Genomic DNA, 22,664 nt, shown 5'->3' with positions numbered 1-22,664 from the left:
CCCAGATGCACCGCCAGACTCGGCTAGACGGCTTCGCTTCGCCGCTTCGCTGCGTCCACCCGAATAATGAATATTTCTCGGCTCGTCTTCGTCTCCCTGTTGCCGTCTCGGCCGCTTGGGTCCGAGGCGCGCCATTTGCATTGCCTGCCAGCCCCGCCCGCCTGCCTGCCTTGCCTGCCAGCCCTGCCTGCCCGCACAGGGTCACTCGGCAGGACCGCAACAGATTTGCATATTAATGAAGCCAGAATCGAATGGCTTGCGCGCAGCCTGGCGGCCAGGCAGGCAGGCGGACGGCAGGGCGGGCAGGGCGAGCCGTCGTGTCCTGTCTTCTCGTCCGGAATAAGCGGCTTGGAGAGATGAAGGCGTTTAGATGCCCTTCGCGTCGCTCTGCGTCGCTCTGCGTCGTCCTGGAGGATTCCGCCGCGGCGGCCTGCGAAGCTCGCGAAGCCTGCGACTGCGGACCGATTCCGAGCGTCCTGTTCGTCGCTCTGTCTCTCTCGCACTCACGGGGCGTCCCGTACAGGTGCGAGAGAGACAGAGCGACGAAACCGACTCTCGGAATCAGTCTGCAATGAGTTATGCTGAGGGTCGTTGGTCGGCAAGGCGCGGCGGCGCGGCACGACGGACCGAGGGAAAGTCAATGCGCTGCGAGTGTAAAGTGGAATCGTTTTCATTTGAGCGCTCATTCGCGCGCGGCACACGCGCAGCCATGGCCGTCCGTGGCGCAGCACGGCACAGCCCCGACTGGCGCAAATTAATTACTCGGCGCTCCTTGTCGCTGTGCTCCCCCCCCCCCCTTGCCCGCACCGCCTGTCATCCCGGCCATCACAGGTGCTTTGCGTATGACTACTCAGTGCCGGACTCGATTTGAATAATGGAAAGCTAGCCTCGTTGCCCGGGGAAAGGGGAGGGGGGCGCTGGAGTGGCAGCTCGCACCGACTTACGACACCGCCGGCGAGGCCGGGTGAGGCAGTCAGCCCCCCCCCCCCCCCACTCCACCGTAATTTCCAGCGGGTAACGAAACGCGCGTCGTGTGCGACCATGGTGCGACTGATCCAATTTCCATCACGCGGCGTGTTCATCTCGGCGGAGGGAGATACGCCGAACTGCGAGGCAGTGCGAGCAGACTGGTTCCGAGGAGAGGCGGTTTCGTCGCCCTCTCGAACCTATCGACAGCGAGAGAGACAGAAAACTACTCTCGGAATCGGTCTGCTGGCGTGCCAGTGTGGCCACTCGACACTGCAGTGGGCTCCACGGCTCGCGGCTCTTACGGCTCCAGTGTGGATCAAAGGAAGCAATTCTTTCGAGTTGAAATGTGAACAGCGCCACGCTCGACGCTGTGTATCTGGGGGTGCGAGAGAGAAAGAGCGACGTTGTTAGCACTGCTGGGACTCAGCCCACAGAGCGGCGATAGGCAACCCCACCACCTCCGAGTTTCGCGGGCCTGCCTACCCACTCGTCCATTACCATTACCATTAAGGGCTAGACCACACATGATCGTATGCCATTTCGGGCCCGACACATGCTCGCCTGCACTGCAAAACGAGACATGGCCGTCCTTACTAGGGTGACACGTTATGCCGGCGGAGAAGAACCTCAAGCGGCTACATGCTCCCACTCGCAGTATGACCAGTCAGAGAGGAGGTATACATCCCCGGGAGGGAATGCAGGCCTCCACCCCAGAACAGCCTCTTTGAGCACAACCGGGTCCGGTGCCCGCCTGCTTCGTCCCCTTATCTCGGGGATCAACGGCGTCCTCTTGGTCCAAATCTTGATGTATTGAGAAAGGTGTGCTTCGCCCTGCCCCTCTCTTCATGCGACCTGTGTCCTGGCGAGAGCATCCTGCGACCTTGCCGACAAAATAGAAAGCTTCATCCAACCGAACACCCGACCGACTACACACCGAATCGCCGTGCTGTGCATGCTGGTCTCGGATCTGCGATCTGGCGGCAAAAGAGACATCCGACTGCTGGCTACCTGTAGACAGGACCGCCTGTGCGCGGCCCGTCGCCGCATCACCGCGTCTGTTAAAACGAACCCCAATCGCAGGCGTTGATCTTCGGTCGCAAGGGGTCGGGCTGGGAGGTATGGCCGGTGGTCCCGCTCTTGAACACGGCGTTGGTATTGACGGGTCCGTGTCTTGGGTAACGTTGCAGTCTCCGTCTACAGCCTCGCGCGGAAAAGCCTGTGGAAAAGAAGGCCGCCACGAAGGTGTTACAGTCGGCCGGGCGGCTACGTGTGTGGTACGCGCGGGTAACTGCAAAAGGGACCACTCGCCAGCGTTGGCAGCCGTTCGCCGAAATCACCGCTCCGTCTTGGCAACGCCGTTTGAAACTGTAGTAGCAGGTTGATAAACCCTGCGGAGAAAAAAACAACCGCAGTGAGGCGTCTCGAGCCGCCGCCTTGGTGGTGTCAGCGTCGGATGTCTGCCGCCACATCCTGGCCAGCACGCTGACACAGCGACCGGCTTATCGCTGCGACGCGCCGCGCCGGGGCCGGTCGCGAACCGCGGACAGACCTTGAACGCTGTAAATTATCCTAAGCAACAGAAGGGAAACAGAAACCGGAACAAGGCAGAATCCACAGCTGAGGACGTCGATGCTAGGAAAATGAGGTATTTTGCGATAGTGAAGAAGAGCAAGAAGAAGATGCGGCGGTGGGGGCAGAACACCACAAACCCTCATTTGTTTGGCGGCCATGATGCCCCCCACCCGCCCCCGCCTCGCCCCGCAAGCAGACGAACTGCCTAAACAAATGAGGGCTTGCTATGCTCCACCCCCACCGCCGCATCCTCCTCCCTCTCCTCCTCACTATCGCAAAACACCTCATTGACTCGTGGAGCAGCACTTCCGAGCTAGAGCAAGGGAACGAGGTGCCCCCCGGGGCAGACACAGACAAAACCCCAAACGAACCCAAAACCAAGGGTGACTCGGAGGCACTGGGCGATCGATGAGGTGTGACTTGATGATGCTGATGAGTCGAAGGAGAGGCCGCTACACCTAAAGAAGGAACACGGGGAATACCCTGACCCAGCCCAACCCAGCCCGACGGACGACACAGAGTCACCTGGAATTCCGCGGTGTGGAGCAGGTGGTGCAGGCAGAGGGATCCATTGGCGGAGATGCTGATGAGGAATCCGTAGGAGCTGCAGCAGGTCGCCCGCTTGGGTGCGCAGAAGGAGGGCCGCCACATAACCTCACTCTTGTGGCACGCAGGACGCTGGCGGGACACGCGTGAGCGTCGGGCAGCAGCCGCCTTATCGCACGCACTGCCTCGAGGCACACAAAGACGCACATGGCCGCGACGACAAAAACGCCCGTAACTTCCACAAAACGACACCGATCAACACACGAACAAGCACATGCCAGCACTGTCACCACCCGCGTCAGATGACACCAAAATCAGCCATCGGGACTGATTTTATACCACCGAAACCGAGACAAATAGGAGGAGCGGCTCCAACCGCGTGGCGGGCTCGCTGGGACCCCCCACTCTCCTCTACCCACTCGTCCGCAGGCTGACACGGCCGACAGTGCGCTGTGTGTTCTTTACGTCCGGCTTGACTCGGGACCGAGGGCAAGAAAAGACAGTCACCGCCAAGATTAATCTTGAATCGTCGGACTTTCATCCGTCCAAGACGCGACCGTCACTCCGCTCGTCTTCCAGGAACGGAACTCTGTTCCGCATCGCGTCGCCTCCAGCGTGTTCATTTGGGCGCTGTCGGGATGATGGTGAATGGGGCAGTGGGGAGGCGATGGTGTAGGCGATGGTCGGGGTGATCCGGACGGCCGGGGGCGGGGGGGGGGGGCCGAGGTTGGAGGGACGGAGGATTAAGGGCTGGCGCCAGCATGTTTAAGGCTCCGCGGGGAAAACACTGGCTCTTCCCTAACTCCGTCCAATGCATCTCTGACCTCAGAGAGAAGGGTAGGGCTTGCTTAATAAGGTCCTTCCCCCTCTCCTCCCCCCACCCCCTGCTGCCACTGGTCCGACGACCTTGTGCGGGCTTCTGCTGGGCTGGCGCCCTTTCGAACAGTTACAAGGCAGAAGGGAAAGAATCGACGGGGGAAGGGGGGGCTGACGCAGGCCGCCCGTTTGCCGTTTTCCGTTTATCCGTGTAATTCAGCCCCTTCATCGAGGCCACCTCGGAGGCCACGCGGCCCCACGCGCCGCACCGCGCCGAGCCGAGCCGCGCCGCCATGCGATATCTTTGTTTTCAAAAGCAACAACAGCGGAGTGGCGGTGCGGGGCTGCTGTGCTGCTCTTGAATTTATTACGAGGTGATCCAAGCCGGGGGTGTCGGGGCCCCGGAGGCCTCACGCCACGCCGCGCCACGCCGCGCCCCTGCTCCCCTCGGCTCCCTGGACGCTAGAGCAGCCCCACGTGTGCTGGAGGCTGGGGGCGCTCCAGACCAAGCTCCAGGCCCTGGAGAAGCCCGTCAGTAATGCATGAAGTGGAGGCGGCAGCCCCGCGCCGTGCCGTGCCGTGCCGTGCCCCGTCCAGTGTCGCCCACTCCGCCCACCTGCACCAGGGTGGTACACTAGGGCGCTGTGGGGCGCCGGGATGTAGGGCGTGGCATGGCGTGGCATGGCGTGGCATGGCGTGGCATGGCGTGGCACGCCGTGCAGACGACGCCATGCCGCCCCGCCGCCCCTACACTGTCTGCCGACATAAATTTCTCGCACGCTGTTGGCTTCAATGGCATCGGCTGGGCGCTTTATTTGGAACGCACTGTACACTGTAGGTGGTGGTGGTGGTGGTGGCCGCACTGCCTGCTCCAGTGGCCCGGATGTCCCGGACGTCCCGGACGGCCGGATGCTGCAACGAGGCCAAGGTGGCGTCCTCAAGCGCGGCTGCACCCCGCCCCGCCCCGCCACCCATCAGCGTCGCGCCGCGTGGCAACCTGCCCAACAACGGCGGCGCGCAAGTGGAGCGTTCATAAAACCAACGGTCGAGGCGTGTCATTACCCAAAGCCTTAGGCCTTACGGTGTACCGGTCGGGGCGGGGCCCCCACACTGCCTCCGACAAACAGTCGAGCGATCCCGCCGCCCGCACGCCTCGTCTGTCTCTCTCGCACTCCTGCCGCACACGCCATGGGAGCGAGAGAGACAGAGAGAGGAGTCCGGGGACGGAAAGGCCAGGCACGGCCCAAGGCTGCGCGAGGCGAGGCTGGCCGGGCAAACAGCGCAAACAGCCTCCGTGTTTATGGCGCCTTATATTCCGGCCTCGTCTTCTGCCCCCCAGCCCGCCCTCGTCCTCTCTGTGCTGCCCTGTCAGTGTGTCTGCCGGCAAATGCCGCGCCGAATCAACTTTTTTTCCACAACGGGAGAGGAAATCGTTTCTCCGCTGCTTCATTATTTTCCCCTTTTTCCCGCACGCGTTCGCGGAAATAATATGTAAACGAAATTAATGGGGGTGGCGCGGCGCCGCGCGGCGCGCTTGGAGGAGCGCGTCTCTCTCGCACTCATGGCGCGTTCCGTTGGCGTGCGAGAGAGACAGAGCGACCGCTCCGCTGGCCATTAGGACTGACCCACTGGCTCGCACGGCGGCGTGGCTGCGCGGCGCTGGCCGCTCTATAACTCTGCCGGAGTGGCACTGCCCGCACTGCCTCTGGAAAACGCGACGCCGCGACGCCTTCCTCGGAGGCGGGGCCGCAGCAGACTGTCACTCTGTCTCCCTCGCACTCATGGGGCGTCCCGTGTAGGTGCGAGAGAGACAGAGCGACGAAAACGACTCTCGGAATCAGTCGGCAGGGAGCCGCAGGGCCGCAGGGCGCCGCTCCTCGCGACAGAGCGTCGCCGACCCCGACGGCGCCGCGGCGGCGCGCTGCGGGAAAGGGAGGGGGAGGGGAGGACGGCGCTCTGCATGGATGTTGCGGGTCATGGGCGCGGGCGGGGAGGGGAGGGGTGCGGAGGGGCGGAGAGAGGCCTCGAAGGGCCGCATGGCGCAAGGGGACGGCGGTTGAGGCGCGGGGAGGGTGGCCGTCAGTGGATACGGCCAGTCCCGGAGGCTGAGGCCGCTGAGGCGAGATGAAGGATCAGGGGCGATCGCAGGGATCACAAACAAATCTGGAAAATGGAGGAAGGGCGGCCCTGTGTCCTCGGGCGTATCTTTACGGCGGGAAACTTTCGTCGATATTTTACTCCTTTTTTGCGCGGCTGACGCGGCCCGAACATGCGCAGCGTGAGGCACGATTCATCATCCTGGCCGTGCCCTGGCGGCTGGCGCAGCAAAGGCGGCCGTGTCGCCGCGTCACGCCAGCAGCCCGTGGTCCTGCAGCACGAGGTCGGCGGCGCGCTCCGCCAGCGCGATGGTGGGCGCCAGGGTGGGGCCGCGCGGCACGGCCGGCATGGCGGAGGCGTCGGCCACCCGCAGCCCCCGCACGCCGCGCACCCGCAGCCGCGAGTCCAGCACGGCGGCGTCGTCGTCCGCGCGGCCCATGCGGCACGTGCCCGACCAGTGCCACAGCGTGGCCGTCGTGGTGCGCGCCACGCACACCAAGTGCTCGTCGGAGCCGTAGCGGTGGTCACTGCCGACATTTTTCGGAAAACCGCCTTCAGATGATATTTATGTATTAATATAAATATTCCATTGCGGGGCGTACCTGCAGGCGGGTGCCACCTTGGGGTCCCGGTTGAGGCTGAGGCCGGACCCAGCCAGCGACTCGCCCAGGCTGACGGCCAGCCGCAGGCCCTGCAGGGTGGCGTTGAGGTCCCGGCCGTCCGGGTCCGTGAAGTACCCCGTGCGCACGACGGGCAGCGCCTCGGGGTGCGTGGCGTTGAGACGCACGGAGCCGCGGCTCAGCGGCCGCAGCGCGGTGGGCAGCACCTTGATGCGGTTGAAGCGCCACGCCTCGTTGTGCAGGCACCTGGCGGGCCGAGGGGAGAAGCTCTTTCAACCAGCGAGACTCACTCGGCGCCACCGTGTGAACCGGGCCAACCAGAGGCGGCTGGCTAAATGTTGACGCCCCGCGTTGCCGTCACCCGGGTCAGCGCGGCGTGGACGAGTACCTGCCCGCCTCGTTATTCCCGCCTTCATTACCATACTCATTTATTCCTTTATTTCTATTCATTCATTCCTTCCGTTTATGCATTCATCCGCGCATTCGTTCGCGCACCTGCTGCCGTTGACTTCCAGCGCGGACTGGAACAGCATCTGCAGGTCCGGGCGCCGCGGGTCGTCGCCGTCGGTGTTGACGAAGGCGGTGAGCTGCAGGGTGCCGGTGGCGGACAGCGGGCCGGCGCGGCGCCGCGCGTACTTGCGCAGGTCGAGGCCGCGGCGCGCCCAGTCGACGTCGCACAGCGGCGCCTCGCAGGCCAGCTCGATGCCGTTGGCGCGGACGTGGTCCTGGAGCCCCGCGCCCACCGGCAGGTCCGCCACCACCGTCAGGTTGGCCGCCTGCGGCGTGATCCTCGGCGTGAGGCAGTGGACCCACCCCGAGGGTCGTTTTCGTCGCTCTGTCTGCCCCGCACTCCGCACTCGCGGCGAGAGACGCAGGACGATGAAAACGACTCTGGGAATCAGTCCGCAGCATTAGGCCTCGCCTTGCACGAAACAACAGGAAATGCGCGGCCTCTGTTGGCCTGCATTCCGCGCAGAGCTTCCGTGCGAGAGAGACAGAGCGACGATCAGTCCGCTGCAGTGATGGTAATGGCACATGCCGTCGCGGCGCGTCGCGGGGAACCGAACCGGTCCTCGTCTCCGCCGGTCTTCGCCGTCCGCTGCGCGATAAAGAACAAAGACCTGTTGGCGCGCCCCGCCCCGCCCCGCCCCGCCCCGCCCCGCCCGCCCCGCCCCGCCCCGCCCCGCCCGCCCGCCCGCGCGATACCGCGCCTCGCCGTCGCGGTCGCCTGCCCGCCTTTTCGGGACGACGCACCCAATTTCCTGTTCCGCCGAGTTCAATTCACTGGCCGGGCTTCCAAGGCCGTCGGGCATCACTCCAATGCCGTCGTGGTGGTGAATGAGAAGCGTTGGAGTACTCGATGCGGCGCGGACGGGACGGACTTCGTACTCGGCATCGTAGAGGCGCTCCAGCCCGGACGGTAGGCAACCCATCTATCCGGCCGCAGCCGTGCGTGGCGGGACTGCCTACCCCGCCATCCGCAGGGGCTCCGCCGCGGCCGACGCACAGTGGGCCCGAGGACCGGTGGAGGCGGCCGAAACTCTAGACCCGTTTTTAGCTCCAGAGTCGCTGAATGGGCCTCGAACCGAACGTGTGACCTCACCAACCGATTGCTCTCCGAACGAGGAATCCATTGGTGGGGTCACACGTTCGGTTCGAGTCATGTTTAGCGACTGTGTGGCGGGCTGCTTTGCGAGGCGACCGCGACACCGCCTCTGCCTGCGTGGCGCTGCGTGGAGTGGCCTCATTCGACGACGCGCGCTGAAGGCTGAAGCCGAGGCTGAAGCCGTTGAAACCAGACCGGACTCAGCCGGAGACTAATTGGACGTAGATCACACTAACGGCCTTCTTGGTGACGGTAATGACGCGGGGACAACGGGCCGACGCGGAAGTGGGACGAGCGGCGTGGCGGGGCGCGGCGTGGCCTAGAAAGTGTCGCCGCCGCGTCGCCGCGTCGCCACACCAGAAGCCGCGGGAGAAGAGCAGGAAAGAGTCCGCGCCGCCCGCCCTCTGACTTCCACTGCGTGGCGGGGTGCCCGTGGTGGCCGCGGTGGCCGCGGTGGCCGGGGGCGCGACGGTCGTGTTGCACTAAAAGGGGAAGTTGGGCACCTCGATGGCGGAAGTTGGCGGGCCGACGTGGCCGTCGTCGCCCCCACCCCCACCGCCCCCGCCGCCGCCCCGGTCGTTACCTGCAGCTGGTCCGCCGGCCCGACGCCCGACAGCATGAGCAGGTGCGGCGTGTGCAGGGCGCCCGCAGACACCACCACCTCCCGCAGGGCCCGCGCCGCGCGCAGCTGCAACACACGGACGCACGCCCGCGGTCACGGGGCTGATTCCGAACTCTCCGTCTCTCCCGCCCCCCGCCCCTGCAGGACGCCTCGCTCTCTGGGAGCGAGAGAGACGAAGCACTGTTCGGAATCATCCCGCAGCGAACGACTGGCTGAAAAACTGCGCGGATAATTGCTTTGAGAATGGGTGTGGCGCTATGCTGGCGCTGCTGGCGCACCTGGCCCGCGGCGTTGCGGTACATGACGGCCGTGGCGCCGGGCAGCGTGTCGCCGTCGGCGTGCTCGTGCTGCTCGAACAGCACCCTGGTGGCGGTGGCGTAGGTCAGCACGCGCAGGTTGGGCCGGGCCAGCGCGGGCAGCAGGTAGCCGCGGTAGGTGCTCCAGCGCTCGCCGCACGCGCCGCTGCTCTGCGTCACGGTGTGCCCCGCCAGGTCGCCGGCGTTCACGTCCACGCGGAAGGCCAGCCCGGCGGCCTGCAGCGCGCGGCCAAGCTGGCGGAGGGTGGCGTGGCGGTGGCGCTGCCACTGCACTGGCTGCGGGCCCTCCGTGCCGTGGTGCTCTGCGAGGACCGCCCGGAACACTCAACATTAAAACCGTTTCGGCGCGCTAATAGAACATGGCTTTCAAGTTATTTCGCTTGGCGGTCACTACACGCGCGATGCGCTCAAGTACGCCGTGCCGTACACGTGCTGGCCCTCGTGACCGCCCTGGCGGTCCCGTGGCGGCCGCGGCTTCTTCGAATTCCGATTAGTGGGTCGGGTCACACTTTCGCCTGAGTGGCCCTAGACACGCAGTGCGGCGCGGCCGGCGCTCCGACCACACTCGGCCGTTCTGCGGGCCCGGCCGGCCCCAGGCCCCAGGTCCCCGATGTGCGCTCGGTGGAGGTCATTTAGGCCCGAATTAAGGTCGGTAGGGGTCACTGGCGGGCGGACCTCGGCCGGGACTCGGCCAGACCGCAGGGCCCTTCACAACGCCATGATGAGGCCGTGGCCGTGACCCCGGGGACGACGCGCACGACGCGGGACGCGCAGGTGGGCGGAGGAGGGCCTTTGCGTCGCCACGTCACGAGCTCACTCGAATTTTTGCGCCTCCAGGGCCGTGCGCCGTGCGGTCGTGTGCAGTGCAGTGGAGAGGCGCGGCCCCGCCGGCCCCGCAGCCAAGTGCTGGGGATCCTGACGCAAACGGCCTCCTCCACCCGGCCGCCCGGCCCCGGCCACCCCCACGGCCTCGGCCTGCTTCTAGGCGCGCGGCCCCTGCACCGCAATCAATGCGCACCTGTGTCTCGGGCGATGCTGGGGTCCAGGTTGCGCTCGGCGCGCTTGAAGTAGGGCAGCAGGCTGGTGTAGTTCCAGGTCGCGTCCGCTGTCAGGCTGGCCCACTCGTCGAAGTCGGCGGGGCTGCCGCGCACGAAGGACATGCCGCCGAGCGCGGACGCACCACCCAGCACGAAGGGCGACGGCAGGGAGCAGCCCGCTCCCGCGCAGCTCTGCGGCTCCGGCTCGGCCTGCGGAGTGCGGAGTGCGGATCCAGGGTCACTACACTACAGGCCGTGCTGGCAGGGTCCTGGTCTGAGGCGATGCCCACCGTCAAGTACTCGGCGGTGTTGGCCTGCAGGATGTAGGGCAGGTAGCCGGGCACCCTGGCCTGCTGCGGCTCGGTGCCACCGCGCTCCAGCAGCAGCACCTTGACGTCGCCGCGGCGCGACAGCCTCTCCGCGAGGACGCAGCCCGCCGTGCCGCCGCCCACCACCACGAAGTCGTACTCCTCGTCGAAGCCCTGCGGCTTCTGCTCGGCCTCCTCGGCCTGCTGCCGGTACTCGGCCTCGAGGCGCGCGTTGACGGCCGTCACCAGCATGGTGACGAAGGCGGCCAGCGAGCTGTCGCAGCCCGGCGACGGCGTGTAGGGCGCGTGCGTCGCGGACCCCATCGCCCCCATCACGGACATGGCCTCCGTCGGCTGATCCGCGCTGCGCGGCCTCACTCGCTCCGTGTCCGCGGCCTCCGGGCGACTAGGCGGCTAGAGAGACTCGAGGTCTATAGTCTCTCTGAGTCTCTCTAGCGGCGGGGACGGAGAAACCAGTCGGCTTCCGCCCCGCGTTCGCCGCGCTCTCGCGCTCCGCCACCAGCTGCGCTTGCGCTGCCCGCACGGTGACTTATGCCGACGCCAGGCGCCAGGCCGGCCGGGCCGAGGGCCAGGCCCCTTATCGCACGTCCCGAGAAACAGGATTCTCTGTCCCTGCCAAGTTCAGGGCTTTTAAGAAGTACACGAACGAAAAAAAACAGCTTGCCTTTGAGCAGCAGGAAATTACCCTCGCCGCGCCGGGCCGGGGTGGACTCCGACGATGACGGCCCGAGAGTGGCGCGGCTCGCTGCAGGCTCACTCCGAACAACCCTGCGTCTCTCCTCTCGCTCTCTCTCTCTCTCTCTCGCGTGCGGGAGAGACAGCGGCCAGCCTGGCCGAGCACGAGCTGGTAATTACAGCCCTCAGGACCCTCTCCAGAGCCAACACTATCGCCTAAGGAGTGGAGGGCGGCGTGCCGTGCCCTCACACGGAGTAAGGGAGGGAGAGGGGAGCGGCAGTCTCCCGATGATGTTCCAAAGCACTCATGCTGAGGAGGGCGCCTCCTTCGCTGCTGAGAGGGCTTGTGTGTCTCCTCAGTGTCTCCGTGTCCACGTCGCCGAGTCTGACTGAGCTCCCCGCCGGCGAAAGCGAAGGGAGGAAAGAAAAGCACTTGCTGTGCTCCAGAGAGAGAGGACGCTGACAGCGATTTCGTGTGGCAGGCTCGTCATGGTGATCGAGTTTGAGAGCGCATGGTGATCAGTTTGTTGTTTGCATGCGAAAAGGGCTTGGAAAAGGGCTTGCTCGCAGGCGGCGGTGCCCTGGCGGTGCCCTGGCGCCCTGGCGGTGCCCTTGTTGGCCTCGAGGGCGGCCCGGCCGGGCAGATATGGCGATACAGTGTAGGCGTCGGTGCGCTGCGATGTCACGAAGAGAAATTAAGGACGAGGGTCGTTGGGTCGGAGAAAGGAGGATGCCCCGGTGCCCCGGCGCTGACCTGTAGACTGATTCCGAGAGTAGTTTTCTTCGCTCTGCCTCCCTCTCGCACCTGTACGAGACGCCCCATGAGTGCGAGGGAGACAGAGCGACGAAAACGACTCAGGGCTGCCAGGGCTGGGGCTGGGAGTTCCCCGGCGCGGGTTGTGCCGTGCCGGAGTGCTCTGTGTACACTGTGCGCCAGGGCGGCCTAGCGGCCCTTGGGTGGCCTTGCAGCGCCAGCGCCTTGACCTTCGGCCTGCAGCCTGCCCCCGTGCCCCCCGTGCCCCCTGTGCCCCCGTGCCCCCTTTGCCCCCGGCCCTCGGCACGCCACGTGGACGCGGACGTGGCTGTGTTTATTATTCTGACGTGTCGGCGGTAGGCCTGCCCGGCTGGCCTGCCTGGCCGGGCTGCAGTCACGTAGAGAGATTACAAGTGTCGCAGGGTGGCGAGAGAGGGAGAGAGAGTGGGGCCTTAAAGAGGGGGAGGGGTGGGGGGGGGTTTGACAAAGAGTGGAAACCAAGCCTCTCCAACGAGTCCGGCTGGGGGGCTGTGCTGCGCTGGGCTGGGCAAGGGGTGCATGCTGGCTGCTAGAAGTGGGTCTGTAGGTCTGCATCCACTCCAGGCCGCCCGAGGCCGCTCCAGGGCCGCTCCAGGGCCGGCAGTACTCTGCCTGGAGCGGCGCGCGGGGGCGACGACGGCGACGTCAACCTGGAGGTAATTTAACGTTTTGTATCCACTGCACTGCCTTTCCCAAGCCCCCCGGCTCGACTCAGCTTCCTTCCTTTGTTTCTGGCGTAAATAAAGTTGCCCACTCTGGGGGTGGCCTCGCCCCGCCCCGCCCCGCCCCGGGCGGCGGAGAAATGCAGAACACAGATTGCGTCACTAGGAGCAAGGTGGGGCCTTACATAAACGCGCGCCCCCTCCCCCTTCCCCGCCCTCCTTTCTCCACAACGAGGTTGCCAGAATCGCCAGAATCACCAGAATGGTCGCTAGCCTCGCCTGGCCAGCCTTGCCAGCCCACTAGTGGCCGCGGTACACGCCAAAGTGCCACAAAAATGGAGCATCGTGCGTTAATTTTGGCACACTTTTTCAAGCCCCAATGAACGATATCGTTCTCATCCACATATTACGTTGCGTCCTCTATCTCTCTCGCAATCACTGGAAGTCCATAAGGAGCAACAAGGACGGAGATATGGAAAACGTGAACGACCCCTAAGCCGCCTGGCCGCGGCATCAAAAGGGTGACACATTTAAACCGCGCCAGGCCGGAGTCACTGTTCGGAACGAAATGGCTTCGCGGGCGAGACGGCGAGACGCCTTGCCCAGCCTTGCCCCGCCTCGCTGCGCCGTCGGCACACAGCCTCTGGTTACGCACGCCGGGGACTCGGCCTTGGGCCAGGCCAGAGAGGACGGCTTGGGCGGCTCTAAGCAAAGGCAACTTGCAGTGGTCTGATTCCCGACAGGCGCTCTGTCCCTTCGGAACTCCTCGGCCGCCCCTCGTGATGGACGGCGCGTGCGGCTATCGGCTATCGGGCCGCGACGTGCCCGTCGTGGTGTGCCTCTTCATCTCGGCACGCGGTACTCTGTGGGAAAAAAATCACAGTAAATCCTGTAGTGATTAGTACAGCTGTCACTGTAGTTCAGAGTACAGGATTTACTGTACCTTTTTTACAGGATCCACTGTACTTTGTACGGGATTTACTGTACCACTGGAGTGGAGTACGGAATATCCTGTACAAGGTACAGTAAACACTGTAGCCAGGCACAGTAAATGCTGTGTTCTGAACCACAGTAAATCCCGGCAAAAAAAATTAACGGGTTTCACTGTGGTTTTTTCGCACAGTGTACACTCTCGAACAGAAGCTGCGGCGGCAATGTGCGGCAAAGTGGCGCGAAGGACCGCAAGCCCGTCTGTCTGGTCGGGACTGTAGAGCACTGTAGAGAGGAGGCGGGCGCGTGAGGGAAGGGATACTGTTGTTTGCAGTGACATCCAATCCGGGGTGTGGTGGCGGCCTGGCTAAGGCCTGGCGGGGCCGCTGCTTAGCGCTCTTAGCGCCAGCCAGCCATCCATCCATCTATCCATCCGTCGACCGCGCTAAGACCCTTGTCACTGGCAACCGCAGCCTCGCCCGGTCCTGCCAATCGGCCCTTTGAAGGCGTGGCAAACAAAGTAAATATTGATGTGTGTTGGGGGTTGGAGGTTGGAGGCGGGCCCCGCTGCCTGGCTTGCCTGGCTCGCCTTGGCTTGCCGACAAGAAGCTGTTAGGAGATTGATAGATGTGGGTTCGGGGTTCGGGGTTCGGGATTCGGGATTCGGTTCGGTCGGGTTCGGGTCGCCTCGCCGCGCAACGCGTGACGCAGAGACAGTCAAAGTCGCGAGCTGCCAACCGAGCGGGAACACCGTCGTGTGTGTGTCGCCCGATGTTCCTGTGGTGCAGCGGGATAATGAGATGGTATCCCATTGGATCGCTCTGACCCGTGCCTAACGTTCTGTTTGTCTTTTCGTTCCAGGTCACTTCGAAAACGTGCGACAATGGCTTCTCGTGAGTAACCACCCCGCACCAGCGCTTTTCTAACGAACGATTTCCACGTTGCGTTTGATTTTTAGCAGATGATAAATTACACATGCACAAAATCCGAAAAAAAAAAGTTATTATTAATTATTTTTGGTGGACAGCTGCCAGCCGCCCAAGGACTGCTGCCCGCAAGGGTGCTGCTACCCGCTGGGGGTGCACACCCCCTACCTGCCGTCCGGCCACGGCACCTACGGCCCGAGCTCCAGCCTGGGCGCCACCAACGTGCTGTCCGCCGTCTTCTGGAACCACTGGTTCTTCTGGTGAGCGTCTGGAAGTGGAAGCCAAGCAGTAGGCTCATTTCGGACAGTGGTCGCTGTCTCTCTCGCACTCGTGAGGCGTCCCCGATAGGTGCGAGAGAAGACAGAGTGACGTGCGTTGCGCCTTGCAGGAGCCTGCTGGCGCTGCTGCTGCTGTCCTGCTCCGGGGGCTGCTCGCTGTGGCGCCGGCGCCACGAGCTGGACCTGCTGGGCTGCCAGGGCTGCGGCTCGGCCGAGGACCCCGACGAGCAGTCGGACCGCGACTCCACCGCCAGCTGCTACCCGCCGCCGCAGTACTCGCGCTGCAACTCGTTCTCGCAACCGCCGCCCTACAGCGAGGTCAGTGCCAGTGCGCCTGTCGCAGCATGGGTGTAAAATGTAACACGCAACGGGCGAGCGGGTTGCCTATGCTCGACTCGGCGGGCGCGCCGGAACGGAGCGGTGCTGTTAGGGGCGGTCATTGCGCCCCTGCGCCGCGGTACACGCGTTTTTTCGCGGCATAGCGCCTTCGCGTCACCGCCACGTCTTGACTCAACGGTGCGCGAGGCCGCGAGGCCGCGAAACCGCGAAACCGCAGCGCCAGGACTTCAGGACATCGCGACTTCGCGTCACCGCGGACGCTCAGGACTCCAGGACTTCAAGAATCATGGGCCCGCGACAACGTGAAGTCCTGGAGTCCTGAGCGTCCGCGGTGACGCGAAGTCGCGATGTCCTGAAGTCCTGGCGCCGCGGTTTCGCGGTTTCGCGGCCTCGCGGCCTCGCGCACCGTTGATCAAGACGTGGCGGTGACGCGAAGGCGCTATGCCGCGAAAACGCGTGTACCGCGGCGCAGGGGCGCAATGACCGCCCCTAACAGCACCGCTCCGTTCCGGCGCGCCCGCCGAGTCGAGCATAGGCAACCCGCTCGCCCGTTGCGTGTTACATTTTACACCCGGTAGTGACCGTCAGTGCAGGCGGCCGAAGACGCGTTTTGAGCTCCGGAGTCGCTATATACAGGCCTCGAACCGAACGTGTGACCCCACCAATGGATTCCTCGTTCGGAGAGCAATCCATTGGTGGGGTCACACGTTCGGTTCGAGTGCCATTTAGCGACTCTGGAGCTCAAAACCCGTCCGGGATTTTGGCCGTCTCCACCGGTCTTCTGACCCACTGTGCGACTCCGAGAGTCGGACTCAGCGTGAGAGACCACGTGGTCGTCTTTGGTTCCAGGTGACGTCGAAGCCTGACCTGTACCCGCTGGTCATCAGCTACAACGACAACTCGGCCAAGGGCGGCAGCTACCTCATGGTGCAGTACTTGCGGCACTACTTCCTGCGACCCGCTGGTAGGTTAGGGTTCAGTGTTTGCCGCTCGAGTAGTAGTGCTCGAGGCGAAGTAGAGTTGCCACCCGAAAGTCTCAAGTAAGCCCGCTGCTGCCGCTGCTCCGTGGCGAGGCGTCGGGTGGCACCGGCAACCCTATGGCAGCGTTTCCGACTGAGGTTGTGTTCTCTGTTTGCAGGCGGGTCCCTCTCGCACACCAGCACCACCGACTCCATCAGCTCCAGCTTCGCCCGTGCTGCAGCCAATGCCGAGGTGAGAAGCGAGGGCGGGGCGGTCCCGGCGGTCCCGGCGGTCCCGGCGGTCCCGGCGGTCCCGGGGGTTAGGCAAAACTCGCCCAAGTCCGCTCCAGGACACAATCCGCCAGACCGCGGTGTGGCGCGGCGCGCAGCAGGGCGTGGCCGGCCAACTTATTTTGACTAACTCGTTTTCTCCCCGGGGGGAGCCTCATTTGGAATCCCTCGCTGAATATCTGACGAGGCCCAGGCGGCGCAGGCGGCGTGGCGCAGGCCGCGCAGGCCGCAGAGGCCGCGCAGGCCGGCCCCACTCGTCGCCATCGCTCGGGCTTTGTCTCGTGTCCTCGCGCCCACTCGCGCCAGCGAAAAGGAAAACACACCGGAAGAGCAGCAGAATGAATTTAAAAAAAACGCGGGTCGCCGTAACGTAAGTTTGTCGCCGGAGCCTGAAAAGTGCTGGCGATTCTCGCACAGGCCCTGCCTTGGTCCAGGCGGCCGCGCGGCCGCGCTCGGCCCGTTATAACGTACCTTTTTAAACGGCTTGCAGAAGTCCGACTCGTCGCTCCATCTCTGTCGCACTCCTACCGGACGCCCCGTGAGTGTGAGAGAGACAGAGCGAATCAGAATGAGTCTGCAGAGGCTGTGTCGTCTCCGGGGCCTGCCTGCAGGGCCTGCAGGGCCAAGACGCGCCAATAGCGGGGCTTACAAAAAGTTCCACTTGGCTCCGACAACCCACTTTCCCTCCCTAAGAGGATTACCGCCCTCAGACCCAGAGGCCGGCCGAGGCAGCCGAGGCAGCCAAGGCCCAAGCCTTCCACGTGGAGGTGGCGGGCCTTAACCGGAAGTGGGGCCGGGACGGGCCGGGACGGCCGGAAGTAGGCGCGGAACCGGGGAGTGAAGCGCGGCAGCCGCCTTGAGTTGCCGGCTTTCCGGCTTTCCGGTGCCCCAAGCTCGGCGGGCCGAGAACGCCTTCGTTTTGAACCGACGGCCGACGGCCACTCCGCGCCGCCGTCGTCGACGTGGAGTGGATCCCCCGCTGACCCACTGTGTGTTGCAGGCGCTGAACGCCGCGCCCCCGCAGTACGTGACGGTGGCCAACGGCGGCCAGGTTGTGCCGCCGCCGCCGCCCCTGCCGCCCTTCGGGTTCGGAGGCGCGCCGCCCCCAGCGCTGCCGCCGCCGCCAGCAGCCAGCACGCGCAGGGCCTTGCCCAGCTCGGCCTCCATGCCGTCCGTCTGCAGCCTCCCCTCCAGCAGGCTGAGTTCCAGGAGCGGCTCCAGGACGGGCTCCAGGACGGGCTCCAGGACGGGCTCCAGGAGTCAGACCCAGGTGGGTGCACGTTCCGCGCTCCGCACGAGTCGTAAAAGGGGGCGAGCCAAATTACAATGTGAGCGTGCCTCGCAGAGCTACTCCGTGGCGCAGTCCATGGCGGTGGGCGAGTGGTCCAACTCGGGCTCCATGTCCGTGAACGTGCAGCCCGTGCGGCAGGCCATGCCCGCCCGGCCCGCGTCGCTGCCCCAGGCGCACCCCGGCAACAGCAGCGGCCACCAGGGATGCTCGGGCACCGTCTCGGAGGTCAGTGCTTCAAAGTGAACCAGCGAGGTGTCCCCCACACAGCGTACCCAATCTCTGCATTAACTCCTGCCTGGCTTTCTTCTCCCCGCCTGCAGGTGAGCTCGCTGCTCGGCGAGGTGTCGCCGTCCTCGCCGCCGCGCGCGCTGTCGCCGTCGGCGCCCGCGGAGCTGCGCCTGCTGCTGGAGCAGATTGACTCGCTGACGGGGAGGGGCGCGGCCCAGCACGCCGCGGCGCACAGCCCTGGCGCGTCCGCGGGGCCGGGGCCGGGGCAGGGCGTCCGCGCGGGCCTGGGGCTGGGCCTGGGGCTGGGGTCGAGGGCGCGCCGCGGCTGGGTGGCGTGCAGGACCTCCCGGTCCGCGCCGTGCACGCCGATGACGATGACGACGCCGCAGCCGTCCGTGTTCCAGCCCTTCCAGCCCTTCCAGCCGGCCGCGGCGCTAGTGTCGCCGCAGCGCGACGACGACCCCCCCTCGCCGGCGCCGTCGGACCCGCCCCGGAGAACCCTGTCCACGTCGTCCAGGATGTCCGCCACGTCGGCGTCGTCCTCGCGCCGCCACCACCGCGACCACAGTGTGCACGACGCGCTGCTGCTGCTGCAGGACGAGCAACAGGAGCACAGCGACGCCGCGCCCTGACCGCGCCCGCGCGCCACGCCACTCCGCGAGGGGTGCTCCACAAATTAAATTCCAAACTTGTGAAAAAGACTGAAATGTTCAGCTGTTGTGGCAAAGGAACTCTGCACCAACAAAACAGAAGATATTTTTTACTGATGATGCACACGTTTATGTTAGTGTCTTGTGTAATTCCAATTTTTGTATAGACCGTCATATGGTGGATATATATGTATTGTCTCTCAAAGCTGCAGTTTAAAATGTATTTCAAATGTTTACTTGACCATATATTTGGAAAAAAAAAGCTTTAAAATGGCTGTTATTATTGTAGCATGTAAAGAGAAGTGTCGCTTTTACCTGATATTTGCCAATTAGATGACAGGTACTCATTCTATTGTTTCCCTTTTCAAAAATCAACTAAGCAAAATTTTGTTTCTCTCTCTTCTTTCAGAACTTAGAATAGATGGTCTCCTTACACCTTTTCAAGAAATGTTTTAACTATCCACTTGACAAATGTCATCCATAGGCCTATTTAATTTTTTATTTTGTCCCTTGGCAAAATGGAGAACTGTTTCTCTAAATAATGTTTTTTCTCTAATCTAAATTTAATAATAAAAATAAAAAGATTAAACAGATATGGAAAGCGGTATTTATTTACATAAGCAAGTATTCAATATTTTTATCACTATGATTAACATGTACCAGCTGCATAGCTGCATAGCTAACACATTTATTGCAAAATACACTGCATTGCTAAGACATATAAATATATACAATTGCTTGATACAAACTCTTAAAAGTTTCAATTTGATGGGGCTCTAAATGGGCTACTGGTAGGTAGGAATGAATCAAGATTGAGAGTAGTCTCTGTGGTTATAGGATTAAACAATGCCACAAGTGCATAGTGCTTCACAGGGGGCATCCAACAGGATAAAAAGTACCAATAGAAAAACATCCTCTCACACAGAAATGGATAAGTCGATTAAAATAAATACACAATAAAAAATTAAAGTGGTTGGTTATGTGAGTTACTATTGTCAATTATTACGAATCCCCAAAGCCTGTTCAAGTTCTGCTCGCTTCTGCTGCACCTTGGTGTAAAAGTAGCGGCACACAGCCTCCTGTGCCCATGGCTGGTAGAAGAACTCGGACCGGCGCTCTTCTTCTGGGTTACCAACAACATCAGTCATAGTCTGTAGGGCGAGAACAACACAATGTTAATTTATAAAAAAAATAACACTTAGAGACAAAGATCATGAAAAATAATTACCTTCAAATCTCGTGTCTGCGATATCAGCCATTTGTTGATGAATTGTTGTGGATCCTTGGCAAAGCTCAAGAAAAATTCTCTGTTCGTCTTCAAAGTATTTATTGATTCCACTGTTTCATGAATTTTGTTGTCCAAGTTCTAGAATCAAGGGTATTTAAAGAAACAGTTAAAAGACAAAGATTCCACAAGAGCAGATATCACCAATGTGCAAAAAACAAACCTGGATTTCCTGTTGACTTGTTGTTGACAGTAAGAAGTTGTTCATTTGTGTTTTCAAAGTATCATCTACTTCCACATCTATATCGTAACAAGCTGTCTGCTTTTGCTCAGCTCCTTCCACACTGCAGAGGTAAGTCAGAGAAAGTTAATGAGTGTGGACTAAATACACAGATAAGCCAAGGCAAAAGAATAAGAACACTTTGTACCTAATGATATGATTGATCACAATTGGATCTGGAGGATGAAGGAGAGGATTCAAACGCTGGGGTATTTCTGCAAACTTCATGCGTGGACATGAGAATATCTGCTCAAGGTACTTGTCACAATTGATGAATTCACGCTCATGTGAGTCCTGCAAATAACAATTATTGCTATTATTATTAACAATAAGGGTGTGATGCAATACAACCCACAGGTTTGATAACACAGACCTCTAGAATGAGCAATCATTCCACTAACCTGAAGCTTATGAGTCTTGATGTACTGCCACAGTGCCTGAATTATAACTGGCCTAGTTTGTGTGTGCACACCCAACAGTCGAGCCAAACGCGGATCCAGTTTAAATTGCAATGGCTGGTAGTCCAGCAAAAGTAAAATGGTACACCGTACATTTTTATCACCTGGGCGTTTTACCTACAAACAAAGAGCACTCGGCACATGAGACACATTTGGCATCAAGAATGATTTCAATTCAAAATGCTGACATTTGGAGAAAAAACATTACCTGGAAACCATCAGTTTCCTGAGTTGTAGGAGTGCGATGCCATTCCACAAGATGGTTGTCAGGCCCATAGAGATCTTTGTCTAGTTCAATCACTAAGCTTTTGAAGAATGAAGAAAATTTGCGCTTCACCTAAGAAGAAAAGCAGTAACAATATTAATATTATAAACAAGCACAATTAATTGTGCTTACGTTATGCACAAAATTTTAAAGACAATCATCGCTTTGGAAAATAACTTACCTTGTTAGGATCATTTTTAGAGTCCTCCAACAAACGACCCTCAACACGCAATTCCCAGCTGGCAATAGTTCCTTCCTCATTCTCTCCTGGTTCTTTTGCTGGGTAAAATGTATTTGAAATGAAAATTCGGAGTTTGCGTTTCTGTTTCATGGGCCTCTTTAAAGCTTCCTGCAAAGACACCAAGCACAACATGAGAAAAAGAAAGAACATCTTAAGTGCAAACCACCATATTAAAGTAACATTTACCTGAATGTCTAAACGTTTCCTCATAATTGTGGAGTCCAACTTCCTTTCAAATGCGAGCAAATCCATGTAAGCTTGGGACTCTGGGACAAGGTCTCGTACTTTTTGAGGAAGAATCTTGTCAGCCAGCTTCTTCTTCTTTTTGGTGGGTACATGTTGAATGAAGTCCCTAAAAATTCAAGCAAAGAATTGAAATGGAATTAAAATTGAAACAGAAAATAATTGAATAAATGACTAGGCAGAACAACGTACGTTTTTTGGACTGTAGGAGGCCGTACATCAGAAGGGCGCTTGCCTCCAACAGGCATGGAAGTTGGATTTCCTTGGGGTCGACCCATAGGGTTGTACTGAGGCTGAGGTTGACCTTGCGGTCTAGGAGGCATCATCCCAGGCCCACCAGCATTTCCCATAGCCGACTGGGGACCACCTTGGAAGCCAGGTCGCTGCTAAAAATATTATCAGACATTAAATTTAGTCATTCATACAGCATTACGCACAAACATAAAAGTTTGAAGACATGTAAACAGAAAATCGGAAGGATATTGAGATGCACAGTATAATTTGGCAGAGCGCACCAGTCAATAAAGATAAAAGTCCGAATATAGTGTATAAAGAGATAACAAATACGATACAAAACAAAATTAAAAATATTAATTTGGCAGCCTTCAGTCAACATAACCTAACAAAACATAATGTTTTGGAGAAGATACGAAAAAATAAGAGTTGGCTCAAGATTAACAGATGAAATTTACAGTGATTGAATCGACTGACATCAGAGCCAATCAGCACGCAATGAAAAAACACAGTAATTAACAGGAGCTCAAAAATGGGCCTACCGGAAAATTTGGTCCCGCATATTGTCTCAAAGGAGGTACTCCTGACGGTGGAGGGTATCTCTGCGGTCCAGGGGCACCCACAGGAGCCATATTCGGCGTCCCAGGAAATCTCTGAGCCATTTTGATGCTCCGATTTCACTCCATTCACAACAATAACACGAAATTCGAACGGAACAAGAAGCCGACGCGCAACTCGGCGTTTGGCGTCTGCGGCTGCGGCTGGCGGCGGCGTCGCAAGCGGAGGTTCGTTTTCGTCTCGTTGCGGGTGGCGAGGCTAGGGTTGAGAGGAGAGTGGGGCGGATGGCGGATTGCGCGGCGCGCGCATGAATAGAGGAGGGTACGGTGTGAGGCTAGCGCTGTAGCCTGCTGCCACCGGTTCCGGTTCCGGAGGTGGTGGGGGCGGAACCAGGAGCGCACGGAGATCGACCAGCACGGGCGACTTCCGGCCGCGTCCGGGCCTCGAGGAGCCTCTACTTTGTGAGAGAGGTGCCAATGTCACGTGACCTATACGCCTTCTGATTGGTTCCAACCCAACCGATCCCCGAGCCGTAGCGAGCCGAGCCTGAACTCGCGTCTGTAGCGCTGCCAAAGACCGAGAGCCTAGTCCGATTCGGGATTTTGAT

At 60.7% G+C, this 22,664-nt stretch overlaps 2 protein-coding genes across 3 annotated transcripts in view; one reads left to right on the top strand and one right to left on the bottom strand.

Moving 5' to 3' along the window:
- Window positions 1-18,535, top strand: part of LOC117649618 — a 92,362-nt gene extending 73,827 nt beyond the window's left edge. Inside the window, exons 3-10 of the mRNA XM_034392516.1 lie at window positions 14,453-14,484; window positions 14,619-14,777; window positions 14,906-15,113; window positions 15,984-16,098; window positions 16,273-16,346; window positions 17,385-17,654; window positions 17,730-17,900; window positions 17,996-18,535. Of these exons, the coding sequence (XP_034248407.1) occupies window positions 14,453-14,484; window positions 14,619-14,777; window positions 14,906-15,113; window positions 15,984-16,098; window positions 16,273-16,346; window positions 17,385-17,654; window positions 17,730-17,900; window positions 17,996-18,535 (1,569 nt within the window). The remainder of the gene's footprint in view (window positions 1-14,452; window positions 14,485-14,618; window positions 14,778-14,905; window positions 15,114-15,983; window positions 16,099-16,272; window positions 16,347-17,384; window positions 17,655-17,729; window positions 17,901-17,995) is intronic.
- A 609-nt stretch (window positions 18,536-19,144) lies between these two features.
- On the bottom strand, window positions 19,145-22,302 carry LOC117649670 (brahma-associated protein of 60 kDa). Of its 2 annotated transcripts, none has more exons than XM_034392625.1 (10): window positions 22,042-22,302; window positions 21,458-21,648; window positions 21,209-21,374; window positions 20,963-21,130; window positions 20,725-20,853; window positions 20,460-20,633; window positions 20,207-20,352; window positions 20,002-20,122; window positions 19,782-19,919; window positions 19,145-19,704 (listed from the first exon to the last, which is right to left on the bottom strand). In XM_034392625.1, the coding sequence occupies exons 1-10, from the start codon at window positions 22,159-22,161 to the stop codon at window positions 19,549-19,551; spliced, it is 1,509 nt and encodes a 502-aa protein (XP_034248516.1). In that variant the 5' UTR covers window positions 22,162-22,302; the 3' UTR covers window positions 19,145-19,548. The 2 variants fall into 2 exon arrangements, with proteins under 2 accessions (XP_034248516.1, XP_034248514.1); XM_034392623.1 differs by having other exon boundaries at window positions 21,458-21,651; window positions 22,042-22,299.
- Between the last annotated feature and the right edge of the window lie 362 nt (window positions 22,303-22,664).

The sequence above is a fragment of the Thrips palmi genome, unplaced genomic scaffold, assembly GCF_012932325.1.
Source record: "Thrips palmi isolate BJ-2018 unplaced genomic scaffold, TpBJ-2018v1 HiC_scaffold_4, whole genome shotgun sequence".
NCBI lineage: Eukaryota > Metazoa > Arthropoda > Insecta > Thysanoptera > Thripidae > Thrips > Thrips palmi.
The sequence above is the reverse complement of the archived record's forward strand: the minus strand, read 5'-3'. Positions and strand labels throughout refer to the sequence as shown.

Bases quoted from the DNA above. Each gene is read 5' to 3' on its own strand.
- LOC117649670 (XM_034392623.1), bottom strand. From the start codon at position 22,161: ATGGCTCAGAGATTTCCTGGGACGCCGAATATGGCTCCTGTGGGTGCC. The intron at 21,652-22,041 runs GTAGGCCCATTT...TAATATTTTTAG, and splicing joins ATGCGGGACCAAATTTTCCG to CAGCGACCTGGCTTCCAAGG. The intron at 21,375-21,457 runs GTACGTTGTTCT...TTGAATTTTTAG, and splicing joins CCTCCTACAGTCCAAAAAAC to GGACTTCATTCAACATGTAC.